The sequence below is a fragment of the Stigmatopora argus genome, chromosome 6, assembly GCF_051989625.1.
Source record: "Stigmatopora argus isolate UIUO_Sarg chromosome 6, RoL_Sarg_1.0, whole genome shotgun sequence".
NCBI classification, from domain to species: Eukaryota; Metazoa; Chordata; class Actinopteri; order Syngnathiformes; family Syngnathidae; genus Stigmatopora; species Stigmatopora argus.
In genome coordinates, this window is record NC_135392.1 from 10,233,557 (window position 1) to 10,261,521 (window position 27,965).

The 27,965-nt window shown below is 38.1% G+C and overlaps 3 protein-coding genes across 6 annotated transcripts in view; 1 reads left to right on the forward strand and 2 right to left on the reverse strand.

Moving 5' to 3' along the window:
• slc2a9l2 (solute carrier family 2 member 9, like 2) overlaps window positions 1–12,352 on the reverse strand; it is a 35,961-nt gene extending 23,609 nt beyond the window's left edge. Inside the window, exons 1-6 of one of the 3 annotated variants that reach the window (XM_077603071.1) lie at window positions 11,974–12,351; window positions 8,719–8,801; window positions 7,558–7,659; window positions 5,177–5,337; window positions 3,993–4,117; window positions 2,664–2,809 (exon numbers count right to left, since the gene is read on the reverse strand). In XM_077603071.1, coding sequence (XP_077459197.1) covers window positions 2,664–2,809; window positions 3,993–4,117; window positions 5,177–5,337; window positions 7,558–7,659; window positions 8,719–8,781 — 597 coding nt within the window. In that variant the 5' untranslated portion in view covers window positions 8,782–8,801; window positions 11,974–12,351. Of the gene's footprint in view, window positions 1–2,663; window positions 2,810–3,992; window positions 4,118–5,176; window positions 5,338–7,557; window positions 7,660–8,718; window positions 8,802–9,113; window positions 9,284–11,973 lie in introns of those variants that run through there. The other 2 variants (XM_077603072.1, XM_077603073.1) reach the window with 2 other exon arrangements.
• A 529-nt stretch (window positions 12,353–12,881) lies between these two features.
• Window positions 12,882–20,255, reverse strand: wdr1 (WD repeat domain 1). The gene is made up of 15 exons (XM_077603788.1): window positions 20,091–20,255; window positions 18,913–19,034; window positions 18,448–18,538; window positions 18,212–18,359; window positions 17,932–18,112; window positions 17,566–17,643; window positions 17,350–17,430; window positions 16,617–16,850; window positions 16,002–16,091; window positions 15,560–15,714; window positions 15,223–15,307; window positions 14,997–15,107; window positions 14,398–14,571; window positions 14,140–14,284; window positions 12,882–13,622 (listed from the first exon to the last, which is right to left on the reverse strand). The coding sequence occupies exons 1-15, from the start codon at window positions 20,104–20,106 to the stop codon at window positions 13,516–13,518; spliced, it is 1,818 nt and encodes a 605-aa protein (XP_077459914.1). The 5' UTR covers window positions 20,107–20,255; the 3' UTR covers window positions 12,882–13,515.
• A 1,392-nt stretch (window positions 20,256–21,647) lies between these two features.
• idh3b (isocitrate dehydrogenase (NAD(+)) 3 non-catalytic subunit beta) lies at window positions 21,648–27,771 on the forward strand. Of its 2 annotated transcripts, none has more exons than XM_077603812.1 (11): window positions 21,648–21,742; window positions 22,730–22,903; window positions 23,242–23,362; window positions 23,797–23,857; window positions 23,945–24,077; window positions 24,335–24,468; window positions 24,577–24,679; window positions 24,939–25,085; window positions 25,231–25,325; window positions 25,430–25,490; window positions 27,381–27,771. In XM_077603812.1, exons 1-11 carry the CDS (start codon window positions 21,701–21,703, stop codon window positions 27,456–27,458), a joined length of 1,149 nt encoding a protein of 382 aa, XP_077459938.1. In that variant the 5' UTR covers window positions 21,648–21,700; the 3' UTR covers window positions 27,459–27,771. The 2 variants fall into 2 exon arrangements, with proteins under 2 accessions (XP_077459938.1, XP_077459937.1); XM_077603811.1 differs by lacking the exon at window positions 27,381–27,771 and adding an exon at window positions 26,336–27,151.
• The last annotated feature ends 194 nt before the right edge of the window (window positions 27,772–27,965 follow it).

Here is a 27,965-nt window from a genome sequence, read left to right on the forward strand (position 1 = left end):
TATGCTTAGGGAATAATTGAGTTTATGAGTCCAGATGCTGACCCAGAATCATGTCTATTTGCTTCATTAAACTAACAAACAAGTGTAAACTTTTTCTTATTATTAATTGTTACCCAACTCATCTTACAAAGAAAATACAATCTCTGGAAAATTAAAAGTCTTTGTTCTTTTGTATCCTAAACATTGGCACTCATTTCACTTAATTAAGAGAGTTGAATCAGCAGCAGAGGCCATCGTGAGACAATCGAGCTATGAAGGCTTAGGGAGCTTTTTCAAATCAATGCAGGAGAACGCAAACTGCAAAGCCAATCAGATTTTGCAAGATTTTATCAGGGGAACCTGCACTTTTCACATAATCTGATCATTGCATCTCATAAATATGTTTCAAATGACAAGGTCATATGGGAGAAAACAAATGTGTTATAGTGGCCCTCTTTTCATTCATCATTACAGACATAGACCCTCACGTTTAGGGGATTTCTTATGGCTCTAGGAAAAAGTCACCTATGAAAGGGTCCACCTTTCCCTTAAAACGAAAAGATTGGAGACTTACTGCACATACTTCTGGCAATTTATGACTCAGCCAGACAATCGATAGATAAGAATTCCTGCCCATATCAGGCACACTAAAAATAAACAAAATAAATGCCATGCTCACTGTAAATACAAATAATAATAGGCTTGTCAAATAAATGTATGGTTTAATAATTTACACTCTGTTAGAAAATGGGGATGGCTATATATATTTACAAGCGAAGGATTTTTTTCTACCCCCCACTGAGGTGATCTCAAGCTTGAATGTCAAGCTGAAACAAAACAACCTGCAGCTACTGCAAAAGAGAAGCTATAACACTCAAGATTAACCATCCATTCATTATTTACTCTCCATATAAATCCAATCCCCAACTTCAACTTTGCAGATCATGTGAGGGTTATTAGAAGCACAAACATTCAGTCCAAGAATTTATGTTTCGTTGACACATCATTAAACAATGAGTCACGAACTGTTAAATGTTTATGAGCAAAACAGAATTGCTTACATTAAATCAATGGACAAAGCAGGGGGTTTAAATAAGGAAAAAGAAACTATCGACATATATTCAATGTCAAAATACAGTGTGTATAATTTTTTTAAAATCTTAATTGTCTCTATCCTGCTCGTCAATTAGTTACCCTCATGAAAAGGCTAATATAATTTGAATGCACAATCAATATTACTATAGAAATACCAATAGGAAAGGAATTTGAGAGAACGGAATGATGCTTGTTTTCTTTTTAACTCGTCATATACTTTGGAAAAACATATTTACAATTGCAGTCATGGCAGGTTCTTTCATATGCATTGTATTGACATACAATGGATAACTGAATAATAATAGAACAATCATATATGCACTCAACATAAAGTAGAGTATGTTATTATGTTCATAAAACTTGATGGAATCAATAAAACCTGAGCCTTTAAAACAGTGTAATGCAATCCAAGTGCCATAATATTAATGTAACTTAATTATTGCAAATTACTTTTGGATAATGCCTTCCCTTTCAGATAAGCTAATAAAGAAAAATGAAATGAAATACCAAGATTAGGTTATGGAATAAACCAAAATAGATTTCCTCCCTTCCATCCATTTAATTACCACAGTCACCACTCCCGTAATTAGCAACTTCTTAACTGTGTGAAAATACACATCTAAAAACACTCCGATCAGCTAAAAGTGAAACCTTTGACTATCCAGCAGTATCCTTCTGTGTGCTCTGATCCATATGCCCTATTGAATATCTGTGAAAGGAGCTAAAGCATGCTGTTTGAAGAGAGCAGACCTTTAACAACAAAAGTATTTGGCTTCAAAAAAGTTGGGCAAAATACCCTCTGACACATAAAGAAGGTTCACTGAAAGTGATTTGTTTTTTATCAGAAGCTTCTTCTCTCTCATTTTCTGAACCGCTTTATCCTCACTGGGGTCGCACGGGGGTGCTGGCGCCTATCCCAGCTGACTTCGGGCCAGAGGCGGGGGGCACCCTGAATTGGTGGCCAGCCAATCGCAGGGCACTAGGAGACAAACAACCATTCACGCTCACACTCATACCTAGGGACAATTTAGTGTCCAATCAGCCTACCATACATGTTTTTGGAATGTGGGAGGAAACCGGAGTACCCGGAGACAACCCACACAGGTCCGGGGAGAACATGCAAACTCCACACAGGTGGACCGACCTGGATTTGAACCCAGGTCCCCCCACTGTGAGGCCGACGCGCTAAACACTCACCGGGCTGCCCTTATCAGGAGCTTGTTTTACAAAATATTAAAGCGCAAGATAAGGTATTAAGGTATTTTATTTGTAATCAATAATTATACCTTTTGTCTGATTGTAAAATGGGTTCCTGTTGTTAAATGTATGATTAAGAACATTAAACACCACGCAATTTGAATTCAAATCAAAGCACCACCAAAGGAAATCTGGCTAAGTTTGCACATAAAATAGGGCTGTTTCTGGTCATGTGTGGCGTAGTTCTGACACGCTAAAATTGTCTTAAGCGGTTTGAAATGTATTAAACGATAATAATAAACACAAGGATTTAAATATTCTTCTCATTGCTCTCTTCTAAAATCTTAGACAATGTGTGAAGGTGATAGATTGATGAAGAAGCTGTAACTTACTTGACCCAGCAGCTCAGGTAGACCCAGCACCTGGCCAACAAACACTCCAAGACAGATAAGAATAGAGTTGAACTGACCGATGGAACCTCGGATTTTTCTCGGGGAAATCTCTCCAAGATACATTGGCAGCGCACTGAGCGCTATACCTATGGGAAAAGGTATATCATCAATAAATCACTCAACATTATCTATCATTCATTCATCAATCATACCGCACATCCTCGTCAGGGTTGCGGGGGTCGCTGGAGCCTATCTCAGCCGACTTTGCGCGCAAGGCAAACTACACCCTAGACAGTTAGCCGTAGGGCAGACGGAGAGACAAACGACCATTCGCAAACACACTCATACCGCTACCAGCAGGAATCGAGCCTTCACCCGTCTGCACCGAAGGAAAGTGAACCTCTATATCATCAGGTGGCATAACATTTTATATCTTACATTAACTTTAGAAAAATAAGGGCTGCTTTTTTATTATTGTAGCTATTTATTTATCAAACAGCATAATTTATTATTGTAAACAGCAAAAAAAACTGTAGTCTCCATACAGATACTATTGGAATTGGTTTTTGAATCAATCATTTTGTTATAAAATTTTAAGTTTTGCTTATTTACCATTTTATTAGCATTAACTCTCTTTTGAACATTTTAATGGAAAACCAAAAATGAAAGTGAAATCAATTGACTGGAGAGTTAAAGTTCTGCTAACGTGTTTTTTGTACACTCCAGTGTAGATTGAAATCAGTTTGTTATTTTTCTCTTGATTTATGTGTTTACAAATCAGAAACAAGAAAGAAAATGCAGTTATTATACTAGCACACACTTCCAAAGTCATGTATTTGTGTACTACATATGCATCTGACTAACATTTCTGAGAGTTATATGTAAAAGTAACCCTAATTGCCTATGCTGTTTTCCCTGAGCTTGTTTTTAATCAACTCTTTCAAACACTTAACGAAGGTAGCAGTTCTTCTCATTACAGCACTAGACGTTATGCTTGGAAGGACGCTCTAATTTCACAGGCATTGCACACCCATCAAATACACACAGGTACTTTTAAATCTGGAGGTTGATGAGGCCATCTCTCGGTACTAAGTCAACACAACAACTATTGCATATGTCCCTTGGCTGTTTTCATCTCAAAAGTTGTTTGGCAGGGCCATAATTACATTACAGAATTTGTTCACGCTCTCATGCTAAACCACAATTTGAGGGTGCTACAGGAAGAACATTAAAAATACAATCGTTTTCTTTATCTAAATGACTGTACCTAGAGATGTATTCTTAATACGCGAGCTTTAACCCGAACCACCGAGCGGCCGCTCCACTTACCAGAGTCCACTCCCATAATGAAGCGGCCAATGATGAGCATCTCAAAGGACCGTGCTTTCTCTCCAAAGGTGAGCAGCAATGCAGCAGCCACAGCAAATATGTTATTTAGCAACAAGGTTCCTTTTCTGTTTTAAAATAGATCTTGGTTAGGGAGCTTTCAGTACTCAAACTACACTATGTATGTAGATTATTAGTCACAAAAACAAAATGAAATTCACGTGTGTCTGAATTGGGATGGTTTAGTGAATCATGCTAAGAATTTGGAAAAATAACCCACCTTGACTAATGGTTGAATGGCACGATAAAACATTTCTTCGGTATTTCTTCGAGCCAGCCGCTTATTTTTATGCCGTACATGCAACACCATTCGTGTGATATTTATGTTATCTTTCAAGCTTCAATATAAAATAAATGCTGTAGTATTGCTGGGTTCCTTACGACTGACCGGCGACCAGTTAAGGGTGTAGTATGCCTTTCTACAGAAGTGTATATATTTTGAATTGTTTTAATAACTCAGGAATAATCATTCATTTTCTGAAGCACTTATCCTCACAAGGGCCGCGAGGTAATTCAGGAATATATGGAAAGGAATGACCAGTTCCTCTTAAAAAAAAGTTATTCACTTTTTTGATTTACATAGTTTTCATTGATTATTATACATTCATCTCACTTCACTGATCCAATAGCTGTTAACCTTTTTGAGACATTTTTAAAGGGGGGGATAGCAGATTTGCATTCTCTGGTTTCTGACTAAGAAAAAGGAAATGGAAGATGAATAATACATGTTTTCATGTGAGTAGTATGGATCACAGGATTTAATTTGTGGTATTTAAGGGTAAAGTATCTCACCCCAAAATAACTTGAAATAAAAACTTTACATAAGGTCTTCTGCTATCCAAATGAAATCCTTTTCACCTCTTGATAATAGTATTTTTAATAAACAAATTATTTCCGGGCCATGAAATGATTTTGTCTAAGAAACTTTAGAATCAAGACATTTTACAAAATGTACTGTCTTCCCTTGAATTTTTAATTGTTTTAATTTTTATCCATCTAGCCATAGCTGTGAAATGCACAGGTTCCCACGCTGGTTGTTCTTTAGGTCAGGTAGGCCCAATGGAGGCTTTTGATTTAACAACATAGATGGTAAAGCGCATCATCAACACACCGAATTCAAATCTTACCTTCCCAGTGCTTTTATAAGCCAAGAGACACCAAGTGTTCCGAAAAGGCCCCCAATGGCAAATATGGAGACGGTGATAGACCAAAGGAACGTGACTGTCTCTGCGCTGACAGGTTCATTGTATCTCTCCAACCATGTCTGATTGTAAAATGCTTTGATGTACTGCAACAAACACATGGGGGGGGAAACTTTTAGAATAGTGTTACAGATTACCGCCTGGTGGCTTTTTTAGTACCAATTCAAGACATTAGAGCTAACCAGTTTTCCACCTCATTATCTCTTTATAAATTATCATCCTCAGATACAAGAAAAGAAAGCAGACACAAATTTTGACATTGCAAGTTCTCATTATTCATCCTCTCAATGTGTTTCATGTTAACTTATCGCTATCTATTAAGCACCGTTACTGGTGATTCACAACCATTTTTGATGCAAAGAACATATTTTACATTGAGGAGGGAAAATAGTCACATTAAGCCAAACCAAAAAAACCTGGAAAAACGTGATCATACAAATCACTGCATCCAAATGCATGAAAAAAATAAATGGTTATTTTTATCATCGTGTCCACTTTTCTTTTTTGACATTGCATTACATTCCGCTGTTGCTTGCAATTACCACATCAACCCTGTGAGCCATTGACCTAAAAAAATAATTGTATTCTTGTATATTAAATTAACAAGACATTCCCTCCTCCCAAATTCTTCATAGTCATTATTTTTAGCATTGACTTAATATAGACAGGGTTTCACAGGGTAGAAAAGTAAATGGCCATGGTTGAGTTCTAAGATATTAAATTTTTAAAACACTATTTTTAATTGGAATGTTGTAACATGAGGAAATAAGTGGTCCACATTATCAAGTTGTTGGTTTTTATTGTAAATGATTGGACCATTATTCAATGCTTGACATTACATTTTCTTGACAGAGCATGGAAAATAGCAAAGTCAAAGACGCCGCATATGGCTATTCTCCCATGAGAGACTCATTTTTCCCCTTAATGCCATTATAATAGCATAATCATGCCTGAATGAATAGTCTTGGGGTGCCGGGCGGTTAGAGAGACCTTGACAACGCTCATGATGGAACTAGCCCCTTGAGCCAGTAATCCTAATTTACATATTTTCAATTGAAGGCAGGGTTTGGACCTGTGACTCTCCTGTCCTAAAGACATTAACCAAAGAATGTCCCCCAAACTTCACAGACTACCTGAGGATGTGGGTAATTACAAAAGTAGGAGCGTCCAGAGCACTCCTGGTTTTTTTTTCTTTAGTTAATAGATCCCCCCCGCTGGCATTCGTCACAATCACTTGGCTTTGACAGTCATAAAACATTTAACTCATTTATGACTTCCACCACCTCCTGTCACTGCATGACAATCCCCCTCTGTCTTCAGAGTAGGATATAATCAAAGCACGTTCAGTTGGCGAGACTGGTTCTGTCGATCAGGACAATGAGACTCATAATAGACTTTAATATATGTACTTGTTTTCAATGAGAGGTTGTGAGAATAATCGAGGCCCAAATTTCATTAATCAAGTGGACACATCTAATAGTATCTATCCTTTGTTGTCTTCACTAGGATTATGAAATCCACTTGGGATTTTTCTTTTGGGATATGATTCTATGATTCTCCACATTTAGCCTCACAGCAAGGATATTATGATTTTGCGTTTTGGCATGTATATTTTACAAACTTGAACTAGGCACATAAAATATATAGCAGGATGAAATGGCATGTCAAGTTGGTTTTGCAACATTAGATATATAGTATTTTTTGGACTATAAGTCGCACTAGCCAAAGAAAACACAATAAAGAGGAGGAAAAAATGTATATGTCGCATAGTTTAAGTCACATTTTTGAGAGGGCATTTTTTAATCAGAAACCAAGAACAACCATGCATTTAAGTTAAAAAAAATACCCCCAAAAAATGGAGAATTGGCTTAATAGGCATCTGTTAACAAATTTTTAATAACTATAGCCAACCAACATCACAGGCTCTCAGTGAGGAAGAAAAAAAAATGAATCGCACTTGAATATTAACCCTAGAATGGTAACCCTCTATTTCAGGGGTTAACTTTCAGGCTTCTGAAATTGAGGGTTAAAAAATGGGTACCCTTCATTGCACCGTCTTGCTTAGGACCCATTTTCCCCCCGGTAACCATGGTAACCCTCTATTTCAGAAGCGTGAAAGGTAACCCCTGAAATAGAGGGTTACCATTCTAGGGTTAAACCCTGGCCCTGTTCAAACTATGAAAAAAAGTGTGACTAATAGTCCAATAAATAATGTAGCTATCTTTAGTAATTGGCAGGGTTAGGAAAATAAGGAGTGAAATACAAGTAGATTGCTCATTTGCCTATTTAGGGGTAGTTCGGCTTACCGGTGCTGGAGAATTGACGACGGAAAGGTTGTAGCCGTAAAGGAAAGATGAGCCCAAGGAACCAAAGAAAGCTGCGCCCAGCAGGCAGGGTGTAACGCGTTGCTATTAAGAGCACACAAAACTGCCCTCAGTCAGTGTTCATTCAAGAAAAAATGCAGTGTTGGAAGTGGGTTAATTACTACTTGAGCTTGTAAAATTGCATGAGAAGTACAAAAAATAAATACATTTCATTGTACAAATTCTAATGAAGTATCTTTTAGGCCAGAATCAAAATGCACGATAATAATAAAAAAGAATACAATATTCTTGTTGACAAACAGTACAGTATTTTGTTTTGGGACATGAGTGTTTTTTTTCTCTACTACATTTTGGCAGCAGAATAAGATCACATTCAAAGGCTTATTGTGAATTTAATGTTTTGCTGGGTTTTTTTCTATATTGGCTCTTCATAAGTGTACTGTTGCAACAGTCATCACGTGTTATTCTCATAACACTCATTTGGCTTTCACAGCACTAACCGTAAAACAGTAAATAGTGTTAAGATAGCAGCACAAGGTATTAAAATCGATATCTATAAAACACACTCAGAAGGTGGCGCATGAAAGGACAAAAAAAACTTGGCATAGGTTGGTGGTAAAGGTGCCGATATGTGTCTACAAAAGAAGTAGCGTGAAAGAAAATTAAAAAAAACTAACATACGTGGGTAATTTATTTCACTTTAATTTAGAGTCCCTGTTTTGCGTAGCATTCCGGCTTTAAAATAAATAAATAATTTGATTGATAATCAGTGTGAAGCATACGAATTCAGATTACAAATATACATGACTGTGAACCGAGATAATAAAATACATTGTGGGAGTAAGACGGTTTCATGTACAGATTTCTACTCAGATAATACAGGATTTACTTTGGCGACTGAACTCTGCTTTTTTTAAGTTATCCAAATATTGCACTGTGTGTGCAGTCGAGGCACACAGTTTTAAATCCAGTGCAGTTCCAGGCAGAAAAAGTGGAAGTGCACTGTTAATAAAATACTAGCTTTAAATCGAAAAACTTGTAGAAGCAATCTGCACAATAACCTTTGTACCTTTTTCTGTCTAAACATGACTAGCTGAATGACTGTAGCTAAACATAGCGGAAGTTGTAAAGCCATACACTGACCTTTGCAGGGTTTTTGACAGAGTTGCTATTTTCAGATGGCTCAGTCTTCTGTGAATTTTCCATTTTTGTAGTTCAGGAACCCTCTGTATGAAAGAAATAGACTATAAGTTTATATAGGCATTGCACACATCTTGCTCATATATTATACACAAAGAGAAAAAAGTCATATTTCACAACCAGGATGAGGAAGTTGGAAAATTGAGAAAAATACATGCCTGTATGAAAAGGAAACGACCATGTAGGTCAACAGCTTTACTCGTAAAACGGAGACAAACAATCATAAATTACAATACTCTACAGTCTTGAGTGAATAACCTTGGACAAATAAAGACTGCAGATTTTTTTAAATTTGCATTATCGTATCTTTCATATTCAAATTTTCAAAAGATGCTAACCATGGGGCAGCCCAACGGCCAAGTAGTACAGCGTCGGCCTCACAGTTCTGGGGGCGAGGGTCCAATCCCAGGTCGGTCCTGACTGTGTGGAGTTTGCATGTGCTCCCGGGCTTGCGTGGGTTTTCTCCGGGTACTCCGGTTTCCTCCCACATTCCAAACACGTGCAGGGTAAACTGGTTGAACACTCTAAATCGCCCCTAGCTACGAGGTATTGGTTGTTTGTCTTCTTGTGCCCTGCGATTGGCTGGCCACCGATTCAGGGTGTCCCCTGCCTGGTGCCCGAAGTCAGCTGAGATAGGCTCCAGCACCTCCCACAACCCGGTCCAGAATTTGAATGAAACTGATAGGCCACAGGTGAAACTCATTCATTTTGGCAATCTAATTTATCCAAAAGGGAAATGTTGAGAAATTAATTGTAGGCTGAGTCAGAATGGCTCAACTAGATAGAAGAGTAAGAAATATAGGATCCGATTTTAGTTGCCTGCCTGATCAAGCCATTGGTTCTATTTTCCATTAGGGGGGAAAAATCCCAGATTTTGTTAGTCAATATATGTGCACTGTAGGACAATATGAAACCAAATATACTGATTCTGCCACCTCGTGGTCGGGATTTATAAACACAATTACCACTCTCAACATGAAGATGGGCATAAACAGTTCATAAAAAAATGTCAAATGAATTGAGATCATGAACAAAATGTAAACCTGCTCCTCATATAATTATTTAAGTTTAGAAAACCTTTTTCATGTGTATAGTTAGTTCTTCTCCAGCTGTATCAAGAGAGCTGTGCAAAAAACAACACAAGCAGGAAAAAATGCCCATATCTGTTTCCATCCAAACCCTTAAAATATCATTCATTTTCTGAATTGCTTATCCTCACAATGGGGGGCCTATCCCAGCCGCCCCCTCAAAATATCAAATAACAAAATCACACAGCACAACCAACAAATAATCTTACAAACCCTTACGTGCAGATGGCTCTATCATATGATTTATCTTAACAGTTATGGTCATACGATTCAAAACTTTCAAATTATATCACATAGCAAACTTATGACTGTGAAATAATGATGAATAAAGATTTACTTCTAATTCTATAACTAAAGCCATTGTTGACCTACCTGTAACTTTCATCAACTTTCATTCATGTTCATTCGGCGGTTCAGAGCTACTCACCCACGTGTATCTCCAAGCCTTGCAGATTTTCTACTGACTCACTCATTGTCCGTAACTACCAGTCTACAACGTCCCAGCAATTATTAACTTTCATGAGTTTGGCTGGGGCCAATGAATGGGTATTTCCTGTAGCTTTGGAACGCTTTTATTGTATCAATAACAGTTTTGAATCACCGATATAAAGCACAAATAGTTTGCTAATCCCACATTTTGTCAACTACAAAATTGAGAAACATAAGGATATTGTAATTTGTTGTCCAAATGATATCCCCGTAGTTGAAAAAACTTGTTTTATCTCATCAGAATATTTGCAAAGTTCAGTTTTGCAACTGATCTGTTAATACACAAGTTGAGTGCACGTGATACAGCTCATCTGAGAAGGGGGGAGTGAAAAACAGCTGTAAAAGATGTCCGTATGGATAACAGATGTGAGGGAAACGTGAAACGTGACCAACTTAAGCAATTTCGTTTTCAAAAATGTTCAGTTAATTATCTTTTTCCATGGCAAGCTCATTTAAAATAACTACTACATTACTAATATTATTCCAATTGTAACCCTGAATAAGGTTATCATATAAAAGTTGCCACTCTTCCTACCATAAAACAGCAGATGATTCACCCCAGGCAATCCATGTTCCATTTTTGCAATCCTAAACTTTGTATATACAAGCGACACAATTACTTCTTTAAAACATTTTTTTTAAGTCTTGAGGGGGAAATAAAAAGATTGCCAACCAGTTGACCAATCGATCTGTGTCCTAATGACAAAACTTAACATAAGATGTAGAAGAGTTTTCAAGAAAGCAATAGCAACCGTTCCAGTTTACTGGTGAGAAATTCAAGCTCAACAGGAAGGGTTTCTGTTATTGGTGTGGCTATTATGAACGCCAAACAACTGATCCCTCCTCCGGCTGTTTTCTCTCATCAATGACTGCTTTATTGCATTTAAGTGCACCCATGTCTACACAAAACTACACTTATTTAACTGTTTGGAAGTCATGACAAGAATGCATGGATTGTATCCTTATACATAATCACAGGGTTGAGGCATATATGTATGAGGTGTCATTTTAAAGATTTTTTTTACATAAATGTCAAGATGTCAACTCTGTAAGATGATACTGATTATGATCATATAATGAAACGGTCATCAAGCTTAAGAGGCCTCCTTTCTGAAGCCAGGCACGATAGAAACCCAAGTATTAGATTTCCCTTTGTGAGGAATAGCAGTGGTAAAACAGTTAAAAGCTTCCATCTTATTTTTCATAAATAGACTTTGCAACAATGGGAATATTTTTGCAGTTTGAAGGCAATGCTTTCTTTTGCAGGATCCATTTAAAGTGCATTACATTTACTTTTGGTTTATGAAAAACTACAACATGCATTAAGGCAGGAGGTGCTTCGACGCTTAAATAACTATTGGATATGATGTAACAAATGTCCTAATTAGATGATTGGGGACAAGAAGTAGAAGTCAATTCTACAGAATTACTACTTTAGCTGCAATGCACAGTAATTAAAATGTTCTGCAATGCACAGCAATTAACATGTTCTGCAATGCACAGTAATTAAAATGTTCTGCAATAGTACTTTACGATGAGTCTGACCACATTGTAGAGCCAGTAATATAGTAAATACATTTGTGATCTTTATGATTATGTATAATTTAAAAGAAACACTCACCAAACTCCTTATCGTGAAGATGTCTCAACTGGACTAGCTGTTGGCAAGCCACAGGGCAAACGATTCCAACTCCATCACATGAGAACAAGTCGACTAATTCAATTTCCTGACAAAATTGAGGAGGGGGGTTACAAATTTAGGCAAAAGACAAAATTCAAACTGTTGTCTTCTCTGCAAGGAGAATTGGATGGGCAAGAATGTCTGATTTTTGGACTAAAGACTAAAGGGAGATTTAGCACAATGATGATGTTGGGCCACATTCAGAGGCCTTTTTCCGGGGAAGTTGCTCATGCCCAAAATGCATTCACAACATTAAGATAATAAGCTCTTATATGAGATGAACACAAGCTAATGGGTGGCTCCAAACTGGGAGTGTGGGTGGATTATCTTCATTCCAATTACAAGCCAGACTGGTGGATCACCGACAGGTGTCGGCCATAAAGATTATTGGCCTATTGAAGACAGCTGGGTATCTGCCATCTTGCCGTATCGTCTCTATTGTTTACTTCTTAGTGTTTTCTCGCATTGAATTCTTGTGACTGCTTTTAATGATCGGACGCCTGCTCTTCCTAGGACCCCACCTATGCCTGACCCCTCTTTACCTTCGCCTCGGCCTCTGCTACTGACCTCACGACTCTAGACCCCCGCAAACCACGCTGCACACGATTGGGCAACAAAATTCTCATCAATACAGTCTGTCCTTAGCTTGCTTTGGCGTAGACACGTGCAATCTTAAGTGTCCATGCAGCTATAATGCAAATAAAACATCAAGGTGACAAGGTCCAAAAGTTAATCAGAGTAAATTAAGATGGCAAATGTTTAAAGGATTGCATACTGTCAACTTTAGACTTCAGTCATAGAAAAATGCAATATGCAGTTTTAAAGATAATGTTGTATCACACAGTGAATCAGGGAGAAAATGCAAAATTTTTATTTTCAGCAATATTAACAAATGCATAGACAAGACAATGAAAATGGTGATAGAGGGAAAATAGCAGGACCCCAACAAATGCTTTGAAACTCCCTTGAATGAAGGAACTAAATTCTGATTGTATACTTATTCTGTTGCTATAATTTCTCCAAACTCAAAGTGCAGCTATGAATCGCAAAAACTGGCACTAGAAAGAAAAAAGCTGCACCCATCAATTGTTCTCCCACCCTTTTTAAAAGCTCAACTTGAAATGCAACCGGTTTTTCAATTCCGGAATGTAACCAAAAGATGAAAATTTCTCTTGAACACATTAGTGTTAAAACAAAACTTTTGGTTTACCCATCAAGGACGAGCACACTGAGCCCAATTATTTGTGGAATGTTGAGCAGTGCCCATACACCAAATGAGATAAAGTTCACACTGAAGGTTGCACATATTTGCACAAGGAGAAATATTTTCATCATTTTAATTTTGAGCTTTGTTTTCTTTATATCGTTCCCATTTTCAATTCAGACAGCAAAATACACCATTGTGATTGCATGGAAGGGGGTGGGGGTGAACTCTACAGTAGTCCTTGTCCTTGGGGACATGGGTATTTGTCAGCCTGCGTCTCAATATGCAATTGTCCACTGCTTGATGCTAGCATCATGGGAAGTGGTGACAAGATTATTTGCATCAATCCAGGACAGGCCGCTAACATGGTGCAACTTGTGGCAGTCTGAAAAACAAAAAACAATGGCATCATTACAATTACAATTTCAGCTTCCTTTCTGACATACTAAAATTTTCAACAATATAGATACTCAATAAAAAAAAAAACTTCATTCCATTTTCAATGCCACATAAAAAAAAACAAAATGAAATATTTGTTTTTAAGCAGGAAAACGCAAAAAATATCCTCCATTATCATCAAGTGTAGTGCACATTTCCCCCTATAAAAACAAAATTTCTGCTGACCTGCGGTAGTGCAAAAATCTGATTAATAAAATAGGGTTCATAAAAGGGGGAGGCAAAAGAGCAATTAGTTGGGCTGTGTATCAATACTTTTGCAATCAAATATTTTATCCAGATACCCAACGTCAGCATTAATACTTTTTATTCCCAGTCAAAGGTCTAGAATGAAGGTCATTCCACGCTGGTGCTTTTAATTTATTCCCAGTTAAGGGTCTAGAATGAAGGTCATCCGCAGGCATAAATGAAATGAGTTTATATAAACACGTGGCTTTTTGGCTCACCTGGCAGCTTAATCCTCTTATCAGGATCACCAATAGTCCAGATATAAACCATCATATCCATTCCACCAGTTGCAAAGTGCTCATTATCAGGTGACCAGGCTAAGGTAACTGGTCTTGCATGGTGTCCATAGTATTCATTTTTGACCTAGGATCCAAAAAAAAAAAAAAAGGGAGGGTAAAAATTTAACTTCCTTAAACTTTGAAACGTGGAGGCGTTTAATGATTGAGACAATATTACAAAGACAGCCAGATGCTTACCGAGTAGCCATCTGTCACACTAAAGGCAGTGGCCACTTTCTTGTCATCTATGACAGCCAAATAGGCACCATCATTAGAATAAGCCATGTCTGTGATGGCCCCTTTAACCTCTATGGCCTTTCCCTCATCTTTCAGAGTATCGCCTTGGACCGAGTACAGACGGATTGTCCCATCCTGTAGAAGAGAAGAAGCAGGTTGTACGGCGTAAGCACCATTCATCATTTCTATTTCTATTTCTGCTGTGTGCGCTGGAAGGAATTTGGTTTAAAATTGATGGGCTGTACATGAGTATTTTCACTCCATGTGAATGTACTTTTAAGGCCAGCGGTGCAACTAGGTATGAAAGGTGGAGCATTTTAGTACCAAGCATTATCTACACTACAAGCAGTTGTCATATATTCAATTAAGGCTGAAGTACAATGCCTATATATAGCTCTAGTGAATTAGCTTTTGTGCTATACACTTTCATTGTACACAATCCCTCTTAGCTAAACGTGTTAATCTTTCTTAATAGAATTTTTATATTTTTAGTATTTAAATGTCCTTTTTTGTTGATGCTCAAGGGGCAAAACCATCTCTGCTATTAGATGAGCACTTACACTTCCCCCAACAGCAGCAATATTTCCTGCAGGGTTGAGAACTCCAACTTCAGGTTCATAGTCAAGGTTTTCAAGTGCAAAGACTTTCATTTTGTCTTTTAGTAGCACAACCTGGGAAAAGAAAGAAAATATTCCAATGAGATGAGCATGAGTAATACTTCATTTTTTTTAATCTTAAAATTAACTCAATACGACTCCAAAATTGATTCTAAAACAAATAGATTACCTGCCCAATGCAAACAACCAGTGTCAGCCCCTCTGCAGTCGAGATGCTTTTTGGCTGGAAATCCATTTTCACCACATCGGAGGCACTAAAAATCAAAATCACAGAATAATTATCAAACAAATAAAAACTGATTCTCACTGTTCATCGCATCTTCACAACCTGCCATCATGTTTGACGTTTTAGCACTCAACCAACAAACAAATGCAAAAAGTAGGTAAACAAAAATGGTCGTACTATATAGGGACTACATCAACAAAGAGGAAGATGCATAAACATACTGTATAAAGTACAGTGAGCATAATAAATACATTAAGATCTGTACACATGTGGACTTTACCTGTATTCATGCTTGTTGATGTTGGTGTAGCGCGCCGTGTCATCCATGCTGCACGTCACCACCTCGTTGGCGTCATTGACCACCATTTTGCTCACCTGGTTGCTGTGGCCCTTACCTGAGAAACAATCATTCTCCCCGGTTTCTGCATCCCAGTAATGTGAAACAGATGTTAAGTCAAACTGATGACAGAAATGTAATCTTTCTTTGGAGCAAAACACAAAACTAATAAGGAAAGTTAAGACATTACGCCATATTATCTTGCAATAATATTTAACCCTCACACCGTATTCTCCATTTAACTTCAGATATTTTAAGAAAAAGGCAAGTACAGCTGCAGTAACATGTCCAATGTGAATCTTGGCATTTGTTGATTGATAAAATGATTAAGAGTAAACAGAAAAGACTTGGATTATGATGAAATAAATTATAATTTGTTAAGGATATTAATGTGTCCATCATGACTTGCCGTGTAGATGTAGGGTCGTCCATCACTCCTGTGCACTGTCACACACTGGATGGATTTGCTGTGGCCCTGTATTTTAAAAAAAGCCAATGTGTTTTAATCCAATATCAGCCATTTAAAGAAAGCCACCACCCAAGAGAAAAACAATATCAAGTACACAATACTTTTTTTGCTGGCTGCAAATGCAGGCATACTATATGCTTTGTCATTTATATAGGCTCATATGTCTTGGTAAAAATCAATCAACAATCCAATCCAATAGCGTATTAAAGTGTGCTTGCTTGTGGAGGACACTTCTATTTAGTTTCGTTTAATAAATTAAAAAAATCTGATGAGCAAAAACTTAACACTCCTTAGTCATCCACTTGATTTTGAGACCAGTAGAAAAAAAAAACTAATTCAATAACCCAGTTTTATGTGAAACAATATTGCCTTGAGATAATGATCAGTCCTATCATTAAAGACACATTTAAATTGAGTTACTGACATAAGCGTACTGGCCCCTAAACTGAAATTTTAGGGATGCATTCACACAATAGTAGCAACACTTGAGATAGTAAAGAGGAGGAAAAATAAAACTTATGTTGGGCTGACCTTGACTGTGCGTATGGGCCGGTCAGGATTGTTCTTGTCCAAGTAGTTGATGTAGCCTGACAAGGAGATGCTGAGAAGGTGCTCATTCTGCCACAGACAGCCCAGCTGCTGATCCGCGACTTCGGTGCCCATGTTGAAAGTTGTGACTGCAGTACGGGCACCAACATCCCAGAGCTTGACGGTCTTGTCCCCTGAGGCAGATATCAACTGGGAGCTGTCTGGGCTCCAGCTTATCTAGAGAACATAGCAAAGTGGGGGTGGTGTTTTTAGCATGAGCAATCAACCATACACTGTGTCACATTCAGCAGGTTGCTAGGACTTGAAACAAGCAAAACCTTTTTGCCGCCCCCACGTCAGAAGATCTGTGATTCTCCCCCACCAATCCAAAATGTACCCTGTATATTTAACATTTTGATGTTCCTATGCTTTATCCTCATGTATGGCAATAGAGAATAAGCCAGTCAAGAAAGTTGGGTGTTGGTGAAGCCACATTACATTTGTGATAAAATTCCTCCTTTAATTGCCACCAATTTGCTGCTTTTTTTAACCAGACTGAAAAAGTCTGCATCACTATCCGGAATAATGAAATGCAAAAAATATATATAATTCGTTTAATTGTCTTATCACAAAAACAATTGCTGATTAACGGACAATCAAAGTAATTTACTGGAGCCCTAATTTGACAACGGTGAAAATATTGCTTTAGTAGAAAAAAAAAAAAAAAAAGACTTACAGCATATATTCCCCCTTTGTGGGCAACATCGCCTCCCAAGGAGGTGACAAGCTCGCCATTAACTCCCTCATGGATGAAAATCTGAGGAAAAGAAATTAATTCCAATGAAAATAATTATACACAATTTTCTAATAATTCATTTGAAATAAGCTGTTAATTTTAATAGTCTTATGATTTTCTTCAAGTATTACGAATCTTTGACACATCAGTGCTTACCTTGCCATCAGCACCAGCAGTGGCAAAGTGACTTCCATCAGGAGAAAAACGAACATAGTTGACAAACCGACTGTGATTCTGTTAAGAGAGCACAAGTTTCATAAAAAGACTATATTTTTCACTTTCGGTTGCTTTGTTTTGGCGACAAATAACGATATCACTCAGTGCAGTTTAACACCAAAATTATCTAAAACTTCAACACAAATGGGAGCCTTTTGCATACTTATGTGCAGATGTAAAGCATGAGATTGAAAAGTGATCTAAAAAGGAGTGGTTTTTATTCTCCTCCATCATCCATTAAAGAAAAACTCAATCTAATTTCCAAAGACGACATTTCCTTGCAAAAACAGAAAGATCTTTACTCACACGAATTGTAAACTTGAACTTGAAGGGAGGGCCCTCAGAGAAACAACCAGTGCAGTCATCACCGCCAGTGACCATCCGGTAGGGACGTTGATGGCGAATGTCTACGCTGTTAATTAATTTGGCGTGGCCAGAAACACCTCCTACTGAGGAGCCAGTGTCCCACAGGAACACAGATCCAAACCTACAGAGTGAAACAAGTTTTATTACATTTTGGGCTCTGAAACGATGTAAAAAGTGCTGATCTTAATTTCTACATCTATAAATTAAGCCGCGTGCTCACTTCTCTCTTCCGTCCCCAACAACAGCAAGCCTTTTGCTATCCTCTGTCCACGCGATGTCCTTGACTTTGCCTGATATTGGGTGATACTCGTATTTGAGCAGATGCTCCTTTTGGGTAGTGTCCCAAATTCGCAGCTTTCCCGAAGCATCTAAAAAGTATAATAATACCAAGTGATTTTATTGTAGTAAAGACATTACAACCTTGACACAATTACATTTTACTTCATGGATTGTTACCTCCAGATGCAATGTAGAATCCACTGGGTGCGTACTTAGCAACTGTAACTGTGTGAGCATGTTCGGTGTATATGTCTGCAATGGATGGATTCTTCAAAGGAAAAAGGGAAGAAACATGATATCAGTAGGTTTTCATTGGTCAAATTGCATATCCTCCGTGTGCCGATTTAAAATATAAAATAAAAAATTATAAAAGGCTGATTAATGTCACATGTGGGCATGTCCACTATTCGTTACTGCTTTGAGCCTATAACAGCACTCGGTGCTTCATAAATAACCTATTTAGAGATCTTAGTGGAAGTTAATCCATACCAAACTTCTAGATTTGCTGACATGATACAAGCGGGTGTCATCAAGTTACACATGCAAAGCATCTGTGCACCACATTTTCACTTGCTGGATTCCAGATTTGTGACAAATAATATTTCTCTTATTGACAGTTGATAATTGTAGTTAAAGATTTACATGAATGTTCCGGATGATGACACACTTCCCGTTGGTATAGAGGAAGTTGTTGCCTTTGGGATCGCCACTTATCACTTTGGTAACTCCTCTTTCCATCTGTGGGAGACTGGCAAAAACATGTCCTGAAAGTAGATATGATAGAGAGACATGTCATATTACTGTGTATTGCAATAATTCTTTCAGTGGGGTACAATAATCACAGTGCAAACTTTGTCCAGGGCTACATGAAAGAATCACAGAAGTTGATGACAAAATCCTGCAGAATACAATGGTTTCAAAGAGGGTTTTTTTTCTTTAGTTTTGTTATTATTCTTTTAATTTAGGTAAGCACGTCATTATAGTAGCATTTGGAAAGCCAAGGATTTTTGACTTCGGACCCAATTGAAAGAATAAAATACATTCAACTATGCAAATTGCCCCTGCAATGTGGTTAATTAGTAATAATACAACAAAAACAATACATTTACTGCTAATAGAATTAATTCTTAAATATTCAGCACTGTACTTATACCCCCAAATCTATTGTTAATAAATAAATAGTACATGAACAAAACAAACAATACCAATTAAAGGAATATTTAGTAGTTGTGAAACTGAATCAAATGTTAGATGAATGAAAAAAATAATTAACATTTCATTTAGGCTGAGAATTAACCCTTTTCCATTAAATATCGTATCTGGACACTTAAGGATCGATACTTTTGGCAACCCTAATGTGTAACTCTCCCATTGCAATCCGATCATTTAAAATGCAAAATAATAATTTGATTGTTGTTTTTCGCCTAGTGTTTACGAAAAAAAGAGCTGATAAGGAAGGTGTTGCAGTATACACGTCATGGGAAGTTTCCTGGACTTGGTTGAGGAAGAAGTAAGATCTCGCCTGTCTAGGCATGTCATAACAATTCGCGAGGACATTAACACACGCTAGCTCACGAAACAACAAGCTCGTTAACGGAACCTCAATTATGCCACTCATTTTCAAAAGGATCATCTGAACCATAAAATAATCATCAGAAGATGTCTGGATCACAAGACACGATGTGTCAAAATCATCCATTCAGCTGTGGGCGAGGCTAGCTAGCTTTATGCTAACCAGCTGACTGGCGTGAGAGAGGAAAAACACACAAAGGGAGACTTTGATTGCATTTTCTGCCAGACTCCTTCGCGAATATACTCACTCAGTTCGTACGACATCGTTGCTCTCGATCGCCGGTTTCACGTTGCACTTGACACAAATCAATGAATTGGTGGAGACAGCGAAGTCGCGGCTGGGTTGAGCGCTCCCTGGTCACGCAAACCCGGAAGCAGGTAGCGCCCTCACGTCGCTTGGCTTTGCCCATATATGGTAAACTCCATACCACGCTGCCATTGTCATCCAGCGAGGAGACGCCAAGCGATTTGCTTCCTAAATTACCCTCATAACTCCAAATCATTGTCATGAGGCACAATCATCATTTACCTCACTGTCTAATAAGGTTTTGGGGCACGTTTTATATCACTTTAACAACAATGTTTTTAGTTAGCCCATATCTACTGCTTTGATTGACTGATTGATTAATTGGACTGAATTGAATTGAATGCCTTTATTGTCATTATACGAGTACATGAGATTTAAAGCTTCACCACAAAGTTATTATACACAATAAAAATGAAGTGGGCGGCCCGGCGAAGGAGTGGTGAGCCTGTCGGCCTCGCAGTTCTGGGGTCGAGGGTTACATCACATGTGGGTCCTCACTGTGTGGAGTTTGCATGTTATGTCTGGGCTTATTCGGGTTTTCTCTGGGTACTCCAGTTTCCTCCCACATCCCAAAAAACATGCAGGGTAGGCTGTTTGCACACGTTAAATTGCCCTTAGCTATGAGTGTGTGTGTGAATGGGTGGTGGCGGTTCAGAATATGAGTGAACAAAAAGAAGTGAGGTAGAAAAGTGACTCTAATGATCTCTACATTGAAAATAATTCAGCAAATTTGCATGCCTCAACAAATATGCCAAGGCCATTTGAACCTCAATAACAGACAAAAGAAAATCGGTTAATATTGGATGATATGATGCCGCCTAATGTGAAAAAAAATATCTTAGAACTTGCAGACAGCACTTCAAATACAATTTCAATCATTCATAGTGTTTGGTAGCTAAGGGAGTGTAACCTTTGACCCTAAGCTCAAAGTCTTCACATTCACAAATTGAGCCACTGGTGCTCCCAAGACCAGTATCGCATAAAACACTATGGCACTCCACATTGTGCCAGAGGAATTATCTTGTGTGCCAACAGTCACTGTCATTGGCCTGAAATAGGACTGGGAATCCCCTGACCTATTTAAAGTGGGTCTATATCATGCAATGGCATAGTGCTGTGCAAACGCAATATCATTTTACAAAGATTAATAAATATTCATCCAGACATTGATAAATAGGGATCCAAACTGTCACTATTCTGCTATGACCTACACATTGCTACTGTGATCTTCCAGATGTTATTATTTAAAAAGCTATACCTGATATCAAGCAAATATGTGATGCGTCTTAATTTTGAATGATCAGTTTGAATTGAACCTCTAGCTGTTTTAGTATTATATTAATGACATAATACAATGTTTCCATTAGCACTAGGCTTAATAATTAAAACAAAGTGCCAGTGGAGACCTTTTTTTTGTCTTTTTAACTTTGAACAATTTGAGCAAAACATTGAAGGGCTTCCCATTTCGTTGTGTACATTTTCCACTTGGTGGCGCTAGCGCAGTGTATTTATCTTCAAAACACGAAGAAGAAATTGGTTTCCAAAACCACTATGGCGGCTGTCATGAGAAGCGGATTGGTAACATTGATCAAGGTGAGTGCATATATATGTATCTTTTAAAGAACTGTAAAATCTAAGTGTAGGACGTCACTGCTGAAGCTAAATTTTTCTATACTTATTATTAGCCAAGACAAACTTATTGTCAGAGTGCCAATTGGTGTTCTAACACCTCATCTCTGAATTTGTCATCTCAACCGCTTTATCCTCATTGGGGTCGCGGGGTTGCTGGAGCCCATCCCAGCTGTCTCCGGGCCAGAGGCGGGGGACACCCTGAATCGGTGGCCAGCCCATCGGAGGGCACAAGGAGACGGACAACCATGCACACTCACACCCATACCTAGGGGCAATTTAGAGTGTCCAATAAGCCTACCATGCATGTTTTTGGAATGTGGGAGGAAACCGGAGTACCCGGAGGAAACCCACGCAGGCCCGGGGAGAACATGCAAACTCCACACAGATGGACATGATCTAGATTTGAACCCAGGACCCAAGAGCTGTGAGCCCAATGCACTAACCACTCGCTTCACCGTGCCACCCTTGTTCTAACACCTGTCTGTTAATAGCCACCAAATTCCTTCTTAACTGTGTTATATTGGCTTCGTTATTCCTTGACTAAATTCATTTCCACAGGAAAAATTACTAAAAGAGAATTTCATAGTTGTCTGTACATATTTGAGGTAGAAGGTCTAATGGAATATGTTACGATTCCCCGTATTTGTTCAATTGTTATTAACCTACGATCTGAGTCATAGTAAGACCGGGCTTTTATAATGATATGAACCCTGCTAAGACCGTCTTAGCACCTTTTCTAATAAAAAAAAAATCATAGTTATCTGACAAATGAAATCAAAATGTTTCATTTCCTGCAATTCTCCTGATAATCTCTTATCGTACCACAAAATCACGGTTTTGAATGGTGATGGGGAACTGCTCTTCACATGCTGTGTGCTACATCCAAGATAATGTTTAGCATTACTTTACATCATCCAATCCTATTACTGTCTTTTTGTCTGTATCCAGGGTGTGAGTGGAGCTCATTGGCAGCAGTTTGCTTCTCGTCCATTGAGCATATCTGCTGTTCGCTTTAATTCGGAAGTGCCACCTGCTCGTGCTGATGCCACCTTTAAGGTCACGATGGTTCCAGGAGATGGTGTTGGACCTGAGTTAATGACTGCTGTGAAGGATGTGTTCAAAGTACTTTCCTTATTATCACAATTATATCAGATTCTGTAGATCCTGAAAGGCTTGCTTCCATTAAATGAATGTCTTAAATCCATAATATACCAAAATATATTGGTTAAAATAAGTTTACTTGCGCTCCTCCATATCTCTTGTTTGCATTATGTCGTGTAGTTGCTCTCAGCTCTGCATAAAATAATTTATGGCTTCTAAAAATAATTGTCATTTCAACCTATATTTCTAAAACTATGGTTTTATATTTTATTCGACTTAATCCGTAATAGTCCTTAAAAACAAAGATTTTCCTCTACTGGCTCTTGCACTTATAGTGTTCTCATGTTTCCCCACCACAGGCAGGAGATGTACCTGTGGAATTTGAAGAGTTCCATTTGAGCGAAGTCCAGAACATGGCCAGCGAGGAGAAGCTGGATCAAGTGTTGGGCTCTATGAAGAGCAACAAAGTAGCAATTAAAGGTAGTTGCACTTTACCCATTGTTTAGTTTTCCAGACTGCTAGACTAACTACCATTCAAAAGTTTCGGATCGAATACCCAGACATATTATGTCACTTTTATTTATCAGTTGAGTTGCAAAATGAATAGAAAGTGTGTGCGTGCGCGCGTGTGCCCGTCCGTGCTTGCGTGCACATTAACACAATGGCATATAATTGAGGGACACTTTTGAAGTGTCAAAAATCATTGTATCATTTTATGAGCAGTTGTCACAGCTTGTTTATGTCAGGCGAGGCAGCCATAAGAAGTTCTTAACAACACAGAGCCAGGTGCTTTCATCTCAAGAGTTAGACATATTGACTGAAATAAGAATTTTCTCCTTTAAACTTTCCTTTTTGTCGAGGGATGCTTGCATTGCTTGCAGCAATTACAGCTTTGTGTGTTTTTAATGATGCAGGAAAGATCCACACACCCATGGAATTCAAAGGGGAGTTGGCTTCATATGAAATGAGACTGAGGTACAAGTTACACAAAATCAACAACTTTTTTGTTAATTCTGCTTCTATTATTTTTATTTACAAATGCTACACCTCAATGTTTTTCAGGCGTAAACTAGACCTATTTGCCAATGTGGTTCATGTGAATAGCCTTCCAGGCTATAGCACGCGCCACAACAATTTGGACCTGGTTATCATCCGAGAACAGACAGAGGGGGAGTACAGCTCCTTGGAGCATGAGGTAATCATGACTGCTGTTATTAAGGCGGCTAACACAAAATGGTCCACTACAGTTGAAAAATAAATATTATGGGTTTGCTTGTCACTAGCAGATATGATTTCTTAGTAGGCTGCATTAAGAATTAAAACAATGTGGTCTTAAGACCTGTGGCTCCAAAATTGCTCTTTGAGTATCTTAATGTTGCTTACCCATGATCTAGGTAGTTGTTGTAGACAATGATAATGATGCTCATTTTCAATGTTTTTTTTGCCTTGCAGAGTGTGACAGGTGTGGTGGAATGTCTGAAAATCATAACCAGAGAAAAGTCGAGGCGCATTGCCAAGTTTGCCTTCGATTATGCTACTAAGAAAGGGCGAAGCAAGGTCACTGCTGTTCACAAGGCCAATATCATGTGAGGATACGTTTTGTATAACTATTAATTTATATATCGTATGCCTTCCATTTGAATATATTCTGATGTCACAGCAACGCTTGCCCTAATCACTTTGTCCAAATACAGGAAGTTAGCTGATGGCCTTTTTCTGCAGAGCTGTGCAGAAGTTGCCCAGCTGTACCCAAAAGTAAAATATGAGAACATAATCATCGATAACTGTTGTATGCAGGTAAATGCAAACCCAAAATTTTCATGAAAGTGCATGAAGCTTCATCTTGTGTGTCAAGGTTTATAAAGTAGTACTTTGTGTTTTAATTTCATTATAATGTGACAAGCGTAAGTAAATTTGTCCTTGGTTGGCCCTTTATGTTGTGAAACAATATTTTATGGATAGCATCATATTTCTTTGTTTAAAATAATCAATGAAACATTCAAATCTGCTGAATAGTGATTAATCTGAAGTTATGTTCTGTTATGTTCTGCTGCAGTTGGTCCAGAACCCATACCAATTTGATGTGCTGGTAATGCCAAACCTGTACGGCAACATCATTGATAACCTGGCAGCGGGACTGGTGGGAGGGGCAGGTGTTGTCCCTGGTGAAAGCTACAGTGCAGAATATGCAGTATTTGAGACGGTAACTTCTTCTGTTTGCTTCAAATGAAATAGATGAACAATAACTTGCTAGTTCTTTGTTAAATGTGTTTACCATTTATCCCTGTCTGATGCTTTTTTTGAAGGAAATAATTGTATTTTTGGGGGGGCTGCGGGTTCTCTTTTAGGGTGCACGCCATCCCTTTGCTCAAGCAGTAGGAAGAAACATTGCAAACCCCACTGCCATGCTGCTAAGTTCTGCCAACATGCTCCGACACCTCAAGTAAGCTATCAGCTGAATTTATTATGAAGATTTTCCCCATTGAAGTTTGCATTTGGAAGCATATCCTCACCTGCATATGCTCATGCCACCTCTCGTTATTACAGCCTAGATTATCACTCCCAAATGGTGTCTGATGCTGTCAAAAGGGTCATCAAACAGGGGAAGGTGAGTATGCATGAGCTGATTTCTTCCTGGGTTTACACCTTGCTCCATGGAGCATTCAGTGTCGATAAACTGTGCATGACAGTGACAGAAAACACGCCACTAATTTCATTAACAAAAGCAGCATGGAGGTGAAAAACAAAATAATACCAGTGCTACATGATTATTAGGCATAACATCAGACCTTGCGTTTAACATTCCGGCTGTCAGCGTTTGTGTGTACTGACCCAAATATTTGGTTGATTGGGAAAATATTGGAGCACATTTCTTTAGTTCGTCCTCTGTACTTTCTAGTCTCTTTCTCCTCTTGAAATGGTTCAGACTGCACTGTTGCACGTCTCTAACATTTACTCATGGTTCAGCTTTTGCCAGGTGGCATCTTGGAAGAGTTCAGACTATCTTGTTTTCTAATGCTCCTTTTCAACTGCAATGGAACCAACTTGGGTATGCATGCTAATGGAAACGTTCCTTTTGGGAAAGTAGCTTGCAACTACTCTTACTTTTATCTGGCTCAGTGTGCCCATCAATATCTATGGCTTAGGCTTTTTTTCCGGATTTCATTGACTGAGGATAATACCCTACTGAAAAAATCTCTTGAACATGGTTAATAGCTTGATGGCAAAAATATAGGTGACTCATTATTTTTAAGACCAGTTGCATAATGCTGCAGCTTTTCATTATTTCCTGCTGGACTATTTTGAAGTGGAAAATCAGTTGTTTTTACCTGAGTCCAGTAGAGCCTCACAGAGCTAATCAGAGATGGTAACTGCAAAAGCCCAGCACAACATGCTCTTCCTCTTCTTCTCTTTTACACCGTTACCCTCTCCGTGTGTGTTTGCATGTCTCAGGTACGGACACGAGACCTTGGCGGTTACAGTACCACGGGCGACTTTGTGCGGGCTGTTCTGGAAAACCTCAGATACCGACCTATTTAGATATGCACTCATCCCAGATTTTTTTTAATGGACATTTGATTGATATGAAACAATATTTTGCTTGTTTCACATACAACATGACAGTTGGAAAGTTGTTGTTTTTTAATCCTGTAAATGTGTCCATGTTCGTAGGACTGTTGCTAAACTATACATTAATCTGACTCCTTTTTTAAGGAATTAAAAGCTACACTGTGCCGGTCCATGGAAGACATTTGCTGCTTTTCACCTCACACATATTTACAGCAATTAGTGTCACACTTACAGCAACTCTGGCCCCTGTTCAGTGATTCACAGTTTGTCAATCATCCACAATTTTGCCTCCTATTGCTGGTCTAATATATTCTACTTCGGGCTTTGTTTTTTTAGTTTGTGACAAGGCACAACCTGAGAATATATTTGTTTTATTACTGGAATTAATTAAATAAAAAATAAAGACAAAAAGACAGCCTTTTGAGTTGGTCAGATCTTATTTTACTGTGTTTTAAAGCACATTTATTACTTCAAGTGATTATGTTTGAGCTGCATTGTTTCTTGTCTAGTGACAACTGTTTGATAAAAGGCATGACTTTATTTTCCAGTGAGACTTAATATGCAAATTTCATTTAGATTATTTAAAATTTAAATTAGTTTTAAATGTAAATTTACATTTAATTGGAATCTTGTGATGTTGATTTTGTAATATGCATGTAATTGTATTGTGCATATACTCACAAAAATAATGAATAACATTTACTATGTCATTGATAAACGTACAATGCTAAAAAAAATACTGTTCTTGTTTTGGAAAATTTCTAGTTATTTATAACAGTCACTAAACAGAAGGGAAATCCTCATAAACAGCTTTTATTGTGCTATGTTGTATAAAAGGCTATTGACCACGTTGGCCTCACTGCCGCACATTGACATGTGCTGCTGCAGCTGTGCATATTGTAACACACTGTCTTTGTGTTTGCAACAGGTGCGTACCGGAGACCTGGGGGGTTACGCCACAAGCGACGAGTTCACCAGAGCTGTCATCGCTAACCTGGCTGCCTAATCATTCGCTCATTGACAAATCTGTCAGCTATAAAGACACGTGCTTTTTTTAAAAAAATGAGCCTCAACTCTCCACTGCACAGGCTCACACTGCTGTCACAGATAAGGGACTCAAACGCACAACTTTAATGGGCTACTTTCCAACAAGACAGATTTTTATTTGAGGCTTTGTTGCTGTCATTCCTGCTTGAATGTCCTAATTCTGGACAACATTACTAAATGTCTTTAAACATTTTAAATTATTTATTCCATCAGATAGTAGGTTATATAGCCTATTTATTATGAAGTGAAAAATAAAAGTAGATGAAATAAGACCACTGGTGTCAGAATCCTTGTGTATTTCAGTTTGCAGAGGGGGCACTGCCTCTCCCCTAACATCATTAAAATCTCATTGCATGCAGTCTAAAGTGGCTCAAAATTTTGATCTTACTGTAATAACTTTCTTATGATGTGGTTGATAATTTCCCAAGTAAAGTCAAGTTGTAGGTTCAATTGAATCATGAAGTTC